Source organism: Herpailurus yagouaroundi, unplaced genomic scaffold, assembly GCF_014898765.1.
Source record: "Herpailurus yagouaroundi ecotype Mexico unplaced genomic scaffold, PumYag 183, whole genome shotgun sequence".
NCBI lineage: Eukaryota > Metazoa > Chordata > Mammalia > Carnivora > Felidae > Herpailurus > Herpailurus yagouaroundi.
Window position 1 is genome coordinate 5,410,112 of NW_024412414.1, and position 15,011 is coordinate 5,425,122.

Here is a 15,011-nt window from a genome sequence, read left to right on the forward strand (position 1 = left end):
TCTTACATCACCTCAGGACTGTTCTTTTTACCTCTACTTAGAAGATAATTGCTTCACATGGTCTCTGTACTGCTGGCTCCCTTGTCATTATTTTGTGTAACATTTATTTCTTTTTGAGAAAGATAAAGGATAAGCAGGGGAGGCAGAGAGAGAGACACAGAATCCGAAGCAGGCTTCAGGCTCCAAACTGTAAGCACAGAACCCAACATGGGGCTCGAACCCACAAACTGTGAGATCATGACCTGAAGTCAGATGGTTAACCGACTAAGCCACCCAGGCGCCCCTCGCCTAGTCATTATTAATAGTAATTTAAAAGGCATATCTTCGGGGCGCCTGGGTGGCGCAGTCGGTTAAGCATCCGACTTCAGCCAGGTCACGATCTCGCGGTCTGTGAGTTCGAGCCCCGCGTCAGGCTCTGGGCTGATGGCTCAGAGCCTGGAGCCTGTTTCCGATTCTGTGTCTCCCTCTCTCTCTGCCCCTCCCCCGTTCATGCTCTGTCTCTCTCTGTCCCAAAAATAAATAAACGTTGAAAAAAAAAAAAAATTTTAAAAGGCATATCTTCTGAGAGACCTGCTCTTCATAACGCAGTCCTCTCAAGTCATTCTCTTCCCATTCTCTTTATAGAGCTAAGCATTATCTGAAGTTACCAGATTTATGTTTTGTTCGCTATCAAAGCTTCTCCCAGAAGAGGGTGGAAAGGACCTTACCTGTCTTGACTACTTCTATAAGCCACATGCCTACAACAGCGCATGGCATACAAATGGTTTTCAATAAACAGCTGCTGGATAATATGTGATAAAATGTTAAAATGTGTGATGCAGAGCCATGCCATCCAATACAGCAGCCATTAGCCACATGTAGCTATTGAAATTAAAATGATTTAAAATTAAAAGCTCAGGGGCACCTGGCTGGCTCAGTTGGTAGGGCATGTGATGATCACATGAGTCATGAGAGTCATGAGTTCAAGCTGTACGTTGAGCTTAGAGGTTACTTAAAAAAAAAAAAAAAACCAACTCAGTTTCTCAATCACATTAGCCACATTTCACACACTAATGGCTAGTGGTTAGTGCTGGACAGTAGACCTAAAACATTCCCATCAGAAAGTTCTATTGCAGAGTGCTGGTATATACAATATATGGTACTGAACATCAAGTTAGAAAGAGGTCAGTGTTCACTGATGGAACTGAGACTTGAAATGGGGATGAGGTGAGTGAAGGCTTTCATACTACTTGAAACCTGATGAAATAATGGTAAATTTCAGGTTTGGCAAATTCAATTCTGTATACAAATTATTTCCCCATAGGGGCGCCTGGGTGGCGCAGTCGGTTGGGCGTCCGACTTCAGCCAGGTCACAATCTCGCGGTCTGTGAGTTCGAGCCCCGCGTTGGGCTCTGGGCTGATGGCTCCGAGCCTGGAGCCTGTTTCCGATTCTGTGTCTCCCTCTCTCTCTGCCCCTCGCCCGTTCATGCTCTGTCTCTCTCTGTCCCAAAAATAAATAAACGTTGAAAAAAAAAATTAAAACAAAACAAAACAAAAAAAAAACCAAATTATTTCCCCATAAAAGGCATCTACAGGTATTGGAGATTTAATATAATGGAGAACACTAGTATAGCCCCTTTCTTTCTCTAGACACCATTCTAAACACCAACAACAGAAATACCAACTGTATCTTTTTAAGTTTTTTTAATGTTTATTTTTGAGAGAGAGAGAGAGAGAGAGAGAGAGAGAAAAACATGAGTGGGGGAGGGGCAGAGAGAGAGGGGGACAGAGGATCCGAAGCAGTCTCTGTGCTAACAGCAGAGAGCCCTATGCGGGGCTCAAACTCAGGAACACTGAGATCATGTCCTGACTCGAAGTCAGACACTCAACCAACTGAGCCACTGGGGTGCCCCACCAACTTTATCTATAGATAAAGTAGAATCTATATGATACCTATAACCTTGAACCATAATATAACAATTCTAACATAAGATTCCCAAGTGCAGTGAAGGCCAAACAGAGGTATAGGAAGACACCAGACAAAGGTCTCAGACAAAGGTCAGAGAAGTCTACAAAGAAGTAGCAAAATAAACTCTCCTTTGGAATAGCAGGGCAAGTATATATACTGACAGAAGGAGCTTCCTTGAACTTCATCTGTAACAAGAATAAACAGGGGAGAGAAATGGAAGCTGAACAAGGAATCTTATGGACATGGTCTATTTGCTGGAAACAGTGTAGATGAGGTAGAGCTGGGGAGAGATGTTCTACACTGTAAATAACCCTGAAGCTGCTGATCCCTTCAGGCTAGAGAGACGTAATGGTTAAAAGAACTTATGCAATAGTATGGAAATTATACCTCAATAATGCTGTTAAAAAAAAAAAGAAGGAAGGGGAGACGGCAGGGGTGGGAAAAAAATTTAAATAAGGAAGGAAGAGAGAACTCATTCATCTACAACCAAGAAGGAACTTCACAGTGAAGCAGGGGGATTTCTTGCTGGCCTGGAACAGTTCCTGGCTTCTCCCAGAAGAACCTCCTAACAATAGCAGGTCCAAGAGGAACTTCCTCATTCACAGATGACCAATCATCAAAAGTTATCAGCACAGCACTTATATGAACATAAGAAAGGACAAAGGAGGAAAGAAACAGAAAAACAAAGGGAGCAGACAAAAACAGGGACCAGAAAGACACTGCCACAGAGCAGCTGAAAACTTTGACCAATGGGGCATCTGGGTGGCTCAGTCGGTTAAGCCTCCGACTCCTGATTTCAGCTTGGGTCATGATCTCACAGTTTGTGGGTTTGAGCGCAGAGCCAGCTTGGGATTTACTCCCTCTGCCCCTCCCCCACCCATGCTTGTTCTCTCCCTCTCTCTCAAAAATAAGTAACAAAAAAACCTCAAAAACTGTGATAAAATAAAAAATGTAATGAGGAAATACCTTTGTAAAATAAGAGCTCCAAGCGGAGATACAACAGTGGAAAGGAGATGAGGTAAGCCACCATAAAAAGATGAAACAGGAGCTCACAGATGTCAAAGAGTAAGTGGAATTAAAAAAAAAAAAAAAAACAACACCGCAAAATGAAGACCATATGGAAAGCACCACATATAAAAGACACTGATGAAAACACAGTAAGTAATGTAGAGAAAAGTAAAGCAAATACAATGGAAATAAGCAAAAAGTATACAAAGAAAATGATAAAATATGAAACAAAGTCAGGAGACCCTGCATATGTACAACTGGTTTATCTCTGAAAAGGATCTGACATAATGAAACAAAAAATATTTTAGGGTCACCTGTCTGGCTCAGTGGGTGGAGCATGTGACTCTTGATCTCAGGATCACGAGTTCCAGCTCCATATTGGGTGCAGAGCTTAATAAAAAAAAATAGTAACTCAAGAAAACTTTCAAGAAATGTATGTGGATGTGAACTTCTCTACAGACTGACATGTCTTGACAAGGAATTATCATGAGACATATCCTGGTGAATTTATGAGACTTCAGAGATTAAAAGTAAAATCTGGGCATGAAGCAAAAGTATCAAAAAAGCAACAAGTAAGGGGGAAAAATATCAAGATAGCTTCAAAAATTTTTCATGGCAACATTTAACACTAGAAGAAAATGAACATAGCCTACGGTATTTTTCAGGAAGAAAAGCATGACTCCAAATTTTATACTTAAACTATTCATCAAACATAAAGGTGAAAAACAATCATTTCTGAACTACTGCCATTCAAGTGATAAAAAGAAAACTAGGATTATGACTACAGACAATACTTAAATATTACAAACTGGAAGGTAGCTGGAGGCGAAAGGAAAGAGGAGATGCTGATATCCTCCTCCACCAAGAGATTAAAGGGTATGGGGTGCCTGGGTGGCTCAGTCAGTTAAGCGTCTGACTTTGGCTCAGGTCACCGCATCGGGCTCTGTGTCGTCAGCTCTGAGTGTGGAGCCTGCTTCAGATTCTGTCTCCCTCTCTCTCTGCCCCTCCCTGCTCATGCTCTGTCTCTCTGTCTCAAAAATAAAGATAAAAAAAAAATTAAAAGAGATTAAAGGATAGAAATTAAAGCCTACAGATCAACACTAAGATGAATAATAAAACTTCAGGGGGAAGGGGCGCCTGGGTGGCGCAGTCGGTTAAGCGTCCGACTTCAGCCAGGTCACGATCTCGCGGTCCGTGGGTTCGAGCCCCGCGTCGGCTCTGGGCTGATGGCTCCGAGCCTGGAGCCTGTTTCCGATTCTGTGTCTCCCTCTCTCTCTGCCCCTCCCCCATTCATGCTCTGTCTCTCTCTGTCCCACAAATAAATAAACGTTGAAAAAAAAAAAACAAACTTCAGGGGGAAAAGGAAGGAGGGGAGGGTTAAACTATCTTATTAATGAGAAAAATGACCCTACAGGTAGTGCCTGGCTGGCTTAGTCGGAAGAGTGTGCAACTCTTGGTTTGGGGTCATGAGTTCAAGCCCCACATGTGCAGAGATTAAATAAATGGAACTTAAAGAAAGAAAAATGACCCTCAGATTAAATACACGCAAGGATGTACAGAAGATATTTGTTCAACCACCATAGTAGCAACAGTCTGAAAAAACCTGATGTCCTAAATAGGGGTGATTAAATTAAGATGTAGTGAAATCTAGTGATGATATTGGCATGCTCTTCAAGATATAGGAGAAAATGCACAGCACAGAACAGTATGTATGGTATGTTTTCATTTGCGTAAGTAAATAAAATGCACATATTTATAAAATATCTCTAGAAGAATATCCAAGAAATTGGGAATGATTCTTGCCTCCAGGGAGGGAACTGCACTGTATGGAGATATAGGAACAAACATTTCCACTGCGTATCCTTTTTGGTCTTTACAATTTCCCCTAAATTACCTAGCTTAAAAAAAAACATATAAAGCACAAATGTTAGCTTTTTGTTTTTTTTAAACAGGTTAATCAATTCATGATATTATCTGAATACTTAAAAAGGAAAGGACCTATCAGGATGCTAATCAAGCCTTTTTATAAGACATGGGAAAGTATAATGCTACAGCGAAAATGACAGTCAACAAAAAGCAAGAAGCAAATCTTTATTTACTTACTTTTTAAAGTCTTTTGGCTTTGTTTTTTTAGAGAAAGAGAAAGAGAAAAAGTAGGGGAGAGGGGCAGAGGGAGAGAGAGAATCCCAACCAGGCTTCACACTCAGCACAGAGTCCGAAGTAGGGCTCGATCCCACGACCTTGGGATCATGACCAGGGTGGGATGCTGGCACCCAGGCGTCCCAAGAAGCAAATATTTAAAAACAAGCTTTTACTGGGGCATGGTGCAAATAAGTCCTCAAAGTGAAAGGCTAAATCATTTTTCATGGTCACACATATGCTCTTGCATAGTTCTGAAAATCTACTTTAATCCTTGCTGCTCTTCTTTTGGGACTTTATCAGCAACCTCTTCTGGCAGTTAACTTACAAGGCTACTCTGCAAAGCTGGCTCATATAGAACCATTACATAGTATCAAATTCACCTCCAATTAGAGATCAAACTGCACAAAGTAATACAAAAATATTAATAATGCTATAAAGGCAAGAATTTAAAGTGAAACTTTACAGGGTTTTTAATATTTAATAGTTTTTAAAAATGCCTGTTAGCATTTACTCATGTATAGAATTAGCTATTAAAATTTCCAAATACTAAGCAGCAAAAATTTTCAGCAGCTGCCTGTTATGTCTAGTTTCATAGACATGATTCAGTTGACAATGATTATCAGAAGTCTGCAAGATTATACTACTAGTGCTGAAAGTTATATTCTTAATAAAATTTTAATCTATTTTCAATTGGAAATCTTTTAGGTCTGTTTTTATTTTTTCTAGGCTGTGGGTTCACATCACTTTGATTGGTTATTGAATAATGCTTCGGAAATCAATCTGTTGCCAATAAATAAAAATCAGAGAATCAGGCAGTATATCATGGATTTAAAAGACACAGTGTTTCTAATATAAGCAATAAAACTGATAGAAAAGTTTTCAAGCATCTGACTCTGGAAACCTGACTAAAAAATAATGTGGAAAAATACTAAGACCTTACTGAAATCTCTTTTTCAAACTTCAACTTAGGCAGCATATCAATATTTAGAAATCAGATGCTAAATACAAGTTGGAGACAAAGCTGTTGCCTTAACAAGTAAAGGAGTATTTACATATTAGCTATATTTCAAAATATGATGTTAGAGAAGGTAACAGTTCTACAAAAGAAAGAACTGTGAGAGAAAGTGTTATTTGTAGACGACTCAGTCACTTAATCTTTGATTCATAGCCTGGAAGCAATTCTACTCTAAAACCATGTATGTCAGTAAACCTAATCTAAGGTATGTATCTTTTGCTAAGAAAGTCACACAACTTATTTTATTTGTTATACACTTTTATGTTTTTCTATATTGACTTTCACTTACTTGTTTTTTTGTTATTCTCTCATCTTTTTAGAAAGAAGAGTAACATATAACATTATTTTAGTTTCAGGTATACAACATGATTCAATATTTGTATATATTGTGAAAGGATCACCAACCAATGTCTAGTTCATATTTGTAACCACACATAGTTTTAAAATGGTTTTTGTGATGAGAACTTTTAAGATCTACTCTCTTAGCAACTTGCAAATATGCAACACAGTATCTTTAGCTATAGTCATTGCTATACATGCTATGTAAATAATATATAGTCAATGCTCTACATTACATCTCCATGTAATTTTACATGGTATAAATTTGTACCTTTTGAGCCTTTCCATCCATTGTGTCCACTACCCACAATATTGATTTTTTCAAAACAACTTTTGAGATGGACTGTCCACCAATCTCTGAATTTTATTATAAAAGCCTCCCAGGATTCTAGATTATAAAAGCAGTAGTAATGCTAAATGTTAGAATGCAAAAAGTGGAAATAATCTCTTTGGGGAGAGACTGAAAGTCAGCTACTGTGGGAAAACTCACCTTCGTTTCTTTGAACTGGTAATCTTTAAACTCCTTAACAACCACAAATAAGTTATCAACTGATCTCAGACAATGAACCTGGGGGAGGGAAAAAAATGTTAGAAACAAATTTATGAGAAAGCTTTTGAATCACACAAACTATCAATATTTAAATAAAAAAATGGGGAAGGGGAGCGCCTTGGTGGCTCAGTCAGTTAAGCATCCAACTTGGGCTCTGGTCAAGATCTCGCGGTTTGTGGATTCAAGCCCTGCAAGGGGATCTGTGCTGAAGCTCAGTGCCTACAGCCTACTTCAGATTCTGTGTCTCCCTCTCTCTCTGCTCCTCCCCCACTCGTGCTCGTGTGCACATGTGCTCTCTCTCTCTCTCTCTGAAAAATAAACATTTTACAAATTAAAAATTTTTTTTTCAACGTTTATTTATTTTTGGGACAGAGAGAGACAGAGCATGAACGGGGGAGGGGCAGAGAGAGAGGGAGACACAGAATCGGAAACAGGCTCCAGGCTCTGAGCCATCAGCCCAGAGCCCGACGCGGGGCTCGAACTCACGGACCGCGAGATCGTGACCTGGCTGAAGTCGGACGCTTAACCGACTGCGCCACCCAGGCGCCCACATTTTACAAATTTAAATACAAAAATTAAATACAAAGATTTTAAAATAGGTAATACCTATAATTTGTATTTTAACTTTTCTCATCTCCCCAGTCTCCCATGTTTTGGGTTCCCCATTAGCTTCTATACTCCTACAGAAAAGGAAAAAGGAAGATGGAAGGATAGCTTTAAAATGTTACCTGGGAAACACAGGTTTGGGGGAGAAAGGAAAGATGAAGACAGTCAAGTGGGGCTTTACTGTATATTTCTCTCATGGCTCCCTACGGTACACTGTATCCTGTGCAGTGGTTAAGAGCACAGGGCTTGAGCTCCAGCTGTGATTACTAACTGAGTGACCCTGGGCCAATTACTTATCCCTAAGCCTAACGATTAATGAGGATAATAATAGCACCTATCTTCTCAAAGCTGCTAAGGTTATGTACTAAGATACTGGGTGGAAAATATCCGCTTCCCATCCATCCCACAAATATTTACTGGATTTCTACTACATGCCAGACACTAAGAGCGTGGGAGATTTCAGCCAAAACAAAAACTCAGAAAATTCCTGCTCTCATGATGCTTATATGGTTATGAAATAATGGTTAGCTTTTATTCTAGTGGAATGGCAGTTTGCTGACCTTCACTTCTCCATTTCAATGATTCCTAATTACTTTTGAGCAAGTATTTCTTTCACACAAATTAAAAGAAAAATCTCTCCTTATACACTTCACCACCAAAGTCTACACTTCAGCTAAATGCCGAAGTAAATAAATTCAAAGATGTTTGGCAGATATTCAGAATTTCTTCAAAAGTCACATGGGGCGCCTGGGTGGCGCAGTCGGTTAAGCTCCGACTTCAGCCAGGTCACGATCTCGCGGTCCCTGAGTTCGAGCCCCGCGTCAGGCTCTGGGCTGATGGCTCAGAGCCTGGAGCCTGTTTCCGATTCTGTGTCTCCCTCTCTCTCTGCCCCTTGCCTGTTCATGCTCTGTCTCTCTCTGTCGCAAAAATAAATAAACGTTGAAAAAAAATTTTTTAAAGTCACAAAGGATTCTTTCTGGTGAAATTCATCCTCAGGAAATATTAAGATCACTTCTAAAAATATAGCAAATCTACTAGTCAAATTCACAAATCAGTACCAAATAGAAAATGCAGTAATAACTTTAAAATAACCAGATTTGAGGCAGAGTAAAGAAAAGCAAAAAAGATTCAAGAGGGGTCTGTATATCAGAAAGTAATCATAAAATGACCCTTTCAGAAAACTATTTTTAATATTGCTTCATTCAAACCTGAGCCAGACTTTCCACTGAAATGTCAAAATATATCTTGCCCCGGTCTTTGCTGATTTTGCACGATGACCCCAATTTCTCTCTCACTTCATCTGCAGCTGTTTGCTCAAAACCGGTAGGTACAGTGGCTCCAATAGTGACTTGGAGGTGCTCAGACTCACTTCTGGGAGCACTTTCTGTCACTTGTATAGACCTCTGGTTCCCATGAAGGTTCACATCCAGAAGTTGGTTAGTGGCTTCTTGAACATCAGACATGTTGGCAGTGCTTCCAAGATTCCTAATACAGTCCCTTTAAAAGCAGTACAGAAAAGAAAAAAAGATAGCGCCTAAACAGTATCACCTCATAGTTCATCTATAAATAAAAACACCTGCTTTGGAGGGCTGGAAGAACAAGGCCACACAACTGTTACCGCCATATTCATTCAACACGCCTGAATCAATATTCACTGAAGATAAAAGGATTGAAGAACATGGGCACAGAGGGTAAGATGTAAACTGTGATATTACTAAACAAGGAATATGCTGAGGAAGAAAAGGAGACAGAGGAATAGGAGTATTTCCATAGCATGCAATGTTTGGTTTGCGATCATCTGTATTAACAGCCAGCTCAATTCCCACACAAAGGCTGCTAGAGCACATTCAAATATAGTTCCAAATCCAGTCCTTTTTCAGCTGGCAGTTGAGAATATGCGCCTGTGGAACTGCAGACATGGGTCTGAATTCACGCTCTCACCATTCACAGGGTGAATGGCCTAAAAAGTTTACTCTTCTATGCTTCAATTTCCTCATCTGCAAAATGGGAATTAAATAATACCTCTTTCCTAGAGTTGTTGGGAGATGTAAGGGACAAGAACATACTGCCAGACCCATGACTAAAACTTGCTATTAGGATATCTATCTTTCTCCTATGAAGTGGACAGGGACTCATGCGTTTAAAAATGATTAACTGAGGGGCGCTTGGGTGGCTCAGTCGGTTGAGCGTCCGACTTCAGCTCAGGTCACTATCTCGCGGTCCGCGAGTTCGAGCCCCGCGTCGGGCTCTGGGCTGATGGCTCAGAGCCTGGAGCCTGCTTCCGATTCTGTGTCTCCCTCTCTGCCCCTCCCCCGCTCATGCTCTGTCTCTCTCTGTCTCAAAAATAAATAAACGTTAAAAAAATTTTTTTTTAAAAAAATGATTAACTGAACATCTAGGATCTAATGGACTGCAAATGTTTGAATGCCTACCACAGGCCAAGCTCTGGGATCCACGGGCAGAAACAGTATATGAAATATCTGAAACAGTAAGCCAATGTCCTGTATCTGAGCAAAGAGGGGGGGCTGGGGGGCGGGATTTAGAGAGGTGGGAGGTGGGGATCAAGAGCTCTCATCAGATTCTCAAAGGCTTCGTGACCCAAAACAACTTAAGTAGGCACAGAGTACCCACACTGTACAGTTCTGTGCCAGGACAAGCAACAATGTATATACACTAATAAAAGTCAGTTCCAGCCCTTAAGGAGCTCATAATCCCTGTGAATACAACTTCCATCTTCTAATTAAAGCAGCTGAAGCCCACGAAAGGACATATCCCGCCCAAGGTCAGAGAGAGCCGATCAGTGACGCTGGCTGGAATAAAACCCACGTCTCCGGACTCCCACGCGTGCGGGTGAAGGCCTAGCAGAGGACAAAAAGGGATCCACAATAGGATCGGGCTGAAGTCCAGCTCGGTGCCGGCTCGGGTCGCAAGACAAAGGTCACCCCTCCCTCCCGAAGGTCGCCAGCGCCACACCCGGCCACTCCCACCAGCCGCCCGGTTACCGGTAGCCAGCGCAGACCCTTCCTGATGCGGCAACCCGCCAGCCCAGCGCGCCCAGGTCACGCCGCCGGAAGCCGCCTGGACTACCCCGGAAACGGAAGTCAGGGGGCGCCGTCCCAGAAGCTCTGAGCTAGGGACGGGCCCTGGCGACAGTCGTGGAGAGAGCAACACGCGCCTGGAGGTCTGTGCGCGCTGACGCCGGGCAGGTGGGTTAGTAGCTGTTGCAGTTGGGGGCAGAATCTTCTACAAACCGAACTTGGAGAGCCCCAGACTTCGTGGCCTGTCATCATAGTAGCTAACATTTATAGCGTGCTTAGCCATGCCAAACACTGCGTAGGGCTTCACCTCGTCATTTCATTGTTCCAACAGCTTTTTGAAGTGGCACGGAAAATCCCAGGTTTAAAATCGGAAAATCTGAGTCTGAAAGAGGTTACATACCTTGCTGAAAGTTCCAGGCACAGCACGTTAGAAGCAGAACTGGGTTTTGAACCTGATGGTGACACTCCAGAATTCTTCTTCATCAGATCTGAGTCAAGTGTTGTTCAAACTAGTCCCTGCGTTATATATAGCCTTCACTACTTTTGTCTAATTGCACTTTTGTTTACTTAATATTTTTCTTTAGATATATATTTTTAACGTATTTTATAAGGAAACGTGTGCAACTAAACAAAAATAACCCAATTTAAAAATGGGCAAAGGCCAGGGGCCCCTGGGTGGCTCAGTCGGTTGAGCATCCGACTTCCGCTCAAGTCATGATCTCTCAGTTTGTCAGTTCGAGCCCCGTGTGGGGCTCTGTGCTGAGAGCCTGGAGCCTGCTTCAGATTCTGTGTCTCCCTCTCTCTGTGCCCCTTCCCTGCTCATACTCTGTCTCTCTCTGTCTCTCAAAAATAAATAAAAGTTTAAAAAAAATTAAAAAAAATAAAAATGGACAAAGGCTTCAATATTTCTCCAAATAAATACACATATGGCCAATAGTCACATGAAATGATGCCCAACATCATGAAGAAAATGCAAATTAAAGCCAAAGTGAAATACCTATTTTAGTGGCTAAATTTTTTAAACAATGGACAGTTGCAAGTTCCAGTAAGTATGTAGAATAATGGAGCATGTGTTGGTGGTGGCAGCGCAAGATGATACAGCCACTTTGTAAAACAGTTTAGCTTTTCCTCAAAAAATTAAGCAGAATTGGGGCACCTGGGTGGCTCGGTTAAGCGTCTGACTTCGGCTCAGGTCATGATCTGCGGTTTGTGAGTTCTAGCCCCGCATTGGGCGCTGTGCTGACAGCTCGGAGCCTGGAGCCTGCATTGGATTCTGTGTCTCCTTCTCTCTCTGCCCCTCCCCCACTTGTGCTCTGTCTCTATCAAAAATAAGTAAATGTAAAAAAAAAAATTTTTTTTTAATTAAACAGAATTGGGGTGCCTCTGTGGCCCAGTTGGTTTAGCATCTGACTCTTGGTTTTCAGTTCAGGTCACACTTTTTTGGGTTCAAGCCCCATGTCAAGCTCTGCACTGACAGTGCAGAGCCTGCTTGGGATTCTCTCTCTCCCTCACTCCTGCTCCTTCCATGCTCCCCGCACCCCACGCCCAATAAATAAATAAACTTAAAAAAAGGTTAAACAGAATTACCACATGACTCAGCAATTATACTCCTAGATGTATACCCAAGAAAACTGAAAAACAGATGTTCAAACAAAAACTAGTACATTATGTGGCTAAAGCATTGTAATAGCCCCAAAGTGGAAACAAGTCAAATGTTTGTCCATCAGCGGATGAACAGGTAGAGAAACGTGGTTTAAATATCCCTACAGTAAAACATTATTCAGTCATAAAGAGAAATGAAGTACTGTACTGATTCATGCTACAAAATGGATAAACCTTGACATTATGCTAAGTGTGAAAAGACTAAGATTCTCTTAGTATGAAATGTCCAGACTAAGCAAATATATAGACACAGAAAGATGAGTGGTAGTTTAGGGCTGGAAAGAGTGAGGATATTGGGAGTGGTAGCTAAAGGGTATGAGGTTTTTCGGGGGGGGGGAGTGGGTTGATGAGAATGTTCTGAAATTGGATAGTAATGATGGTTGTACAGCATTGTGAATATACTAAGAAACTGTACAGTTTAAAATATTTAAAATAGTGAATTTTATGTTATGTGAATTTTATCTCAAAGGAAACTTTGGTCTCATGGGAAACTCATCTGGAGTTTCCTCTAATGCAAAATGATACTTCTTTCTTAAGAGTTATTGCAGGATTTAAATGAGATTAACATGTTACCAGTCTCCTAATTGAAGTAGACAATGCCCCTAAAAATAGTACAATGAAAACAAGGTTATTAAAATTCTGGCCAGATACTGTTCGCTGCAAAAGGCTCTGAATAGACTCTAAATATGAGGCCGTTCTCTATTCTCTAAAAGGATAAATTATCAAGTATCAGAGATAAACTAGCACTAAATGAGGCTTTCTTGACATGAGAAGGATTAAAATATTGAAAAGAAAAGATTATTTTACCTGATTCAGTGTTATTTAATGCATACCTTTATACTATGTAAAATCATTTATAAACAGATTTCACACTTAGGGAAGCATTGCTGTAAGGCATATTATTTGCCTGTGGAATCATGTTAGGTGTCATTTAAGTGACAGCATTTATTGAGCAGCTATTACGTGTCCGATATTCTTTTAGGCACTAGGGATACAGCAGTGAAAAATTCTTCTAGAGCTTATATTCTAATGGAAAATACAGACAATACAGGAAACGCATAACATTCCTGACATGATGAGAATAATGGAGAAAAATTAAGCAAGTTTGGGGAATGGAGAGTGCTGGAGAGATGGAGGGGAATGCTTACTTTATATATCAGGTGGTTAGGAAAAGCTTCTTTGATAAGGTAACAAAGTAGAGCCTGAAGGAAATGAGAGAGTAAGCTACATTATCTGGGAGAAGAGCATTTCAAGCAGAGGTCAAGAGGATGTTCAAAAGGGTCTGGGAAGATCCAGGAGATCAGTGTGGCTGGGGAGGAGTGGATGAAAGGGACAGAAATAGAGGATTAGGTGGGGTGGATACAACATATAGGCCACTGTTTCACAAATTATCAAGCATTCAAAAAGGATCACTCTGGCTGCTGCATGGGCAAGGATGGAAACAGTTACCAGACTATTTCAGTGGTCCAAGTGGAAAATAATAATAATGGCTCAAATTAGAGTATTAGTGGCTGTGGTGAGAATTGTCAAATTCTGTTGTATTTTGAAGGATGACCTATCATTGCTGGTGGATTGGATGTGGTTTTGAAAAGAAGGTAAAGGGTAAGCGTCAGACCTGGTCAATTTGCTGGTCTAAAGTGCCCTACTCTTGGGGGATGCCTGCTGAAGAACTGCTGAAACGCTGTGAAGGAAGTAAACATGGACAACTTTGCTCGTTAAAGTTCTGATTCTGATTTATTGCAAAGAATTTTAGCTTATATCAGAAAAACCCTGATATCTACTGTAAAAGTATTGATTAAAGTGGATCCTTGCTCCAAGATGCCAGTTTGGATAAGTGGCGTATATGGGTGGGAATAGAAGCCTCTAATTTCTTTCTAACTGGCCGTAGTGTTATGTTAAACTGAAGTGACCTCTATGTTATTAAGCACATGATTAAATTTGGTAATTCCCATTCAGATATAGTGACACAAATTAAGAATTCGGCAATAGTTGTTCCCATGAACTCTGATATGTGTTTCACCCTAATAGCTGTCTATTCTTGCCTATTTTTAAGGCTAAGACAGAGTCACAGTTAGAAAGTCAAATAGTACAGCTACTCCCCAGCCCAGCCCAGCCCCTTCCTTTGCTCTTTTACAGAAGCAAGAACTATTAACTATTTCTTCCTTCAGTTCACATGGTGACTTCCTCCATGTCTCTAAATAACCTGCTTATAGTGCTGTTTCTTATGTTTTCAGTTTGGGGCACTGTCTACAGACTCTGTTACAATACTTGAGGTAGCCTATTAATATCCCCACCATCCTATTTTGCCTTTCTTCCTCTTCCCATTAAAGTTACAACCCAGGGGTGCTTGGGTGGCTCAGTTGGTTAAGCATATGACTCTGATTTCACTCAGGTCATGATCTCACAGTTTGAGTTTCAGCCCCATGTCTGACTCTGCGTTGACAGCGCAGAGCCTGCTTAGCATTCTCTCTCTCCCTTTCTCTATCTCGACCTCTCCCCGACTCACTCTGTCTCTCAAAATTAAATAAATAAACGTAAAAAAATGATACAACCCATATATGGGGTGCCTGTCTAGCTCAGTCAGAAGAGTATGTGATGCTTGATCTTGGTGTCATGAGTTCAAACCCCATGTTGAGTGTAGAGATTTCTATTTTTTTTTTATTTTATTTTATTTTATTTTATTTTATTTTATTTTATTTTATT

The 15,011-nt window shown here is 40.8% G+C and overlaps 1 protein-coding gene and 1 long non-coding RNA gene across 5 annotated transcripts in view; one reads left to right on the forward strand and one right to left on the reverse strand.

Annotated features, from left to right (window-relative positions):
* Positions 1 to 10,698, reverse strand: part of THUMPD3 (THUMP domain 3 tRNA guanosine methyltransferase) — a 25,252-nt gene extending 14,554 nt beyond the window's left edge. The window contains exons 1-3 of one of the 4 annotated variants that reach the window (XM_040492077.1): positions 10,611 to 10,698; positions 8,817 to 9,105; positions 6,943 to 7,020 (exon numbers count right to left, since the gene is read on the reverse strand). In XM_040492077.1, coding sequence (XP_040348011.1) covers positions 6,943 to 7,020; positions 8,817 to 9,071 — 333 coding nt within the window. In that variant the 5' untranslated portion in view covers positions 9,072 to 9,105; positions 10,611 to 10,698. Of the gene's footprint in view, positions 1 to 6,942; positions 7,021 to 7,730; positions 8,286 to 8,816; positions 9,106 to 10,040; positions 10,184 to 10,610 lie in introns of those variants that run through there. The other 3 variants (XM_040492078.1, XM_040492079.1, XM_040492080.1) reach the window with 3 other exon arrangements.
* The window catches only part of LOC121041304 (uncharacterized), a 25,852-nt gene continuing 21,437 nt past the window's right edge, over positions 10,597 to 15,011 (forward strand). The window contains exon 1 of the long non-coding RNA XR_005795658.1: positions 10,597 to 10,814. This is a non-coding gene — a long non-coding RNA (uncharacterized LOC121041304). The remainder of the gene's footprint in view (positions 10,815 to 15,011) is intronic.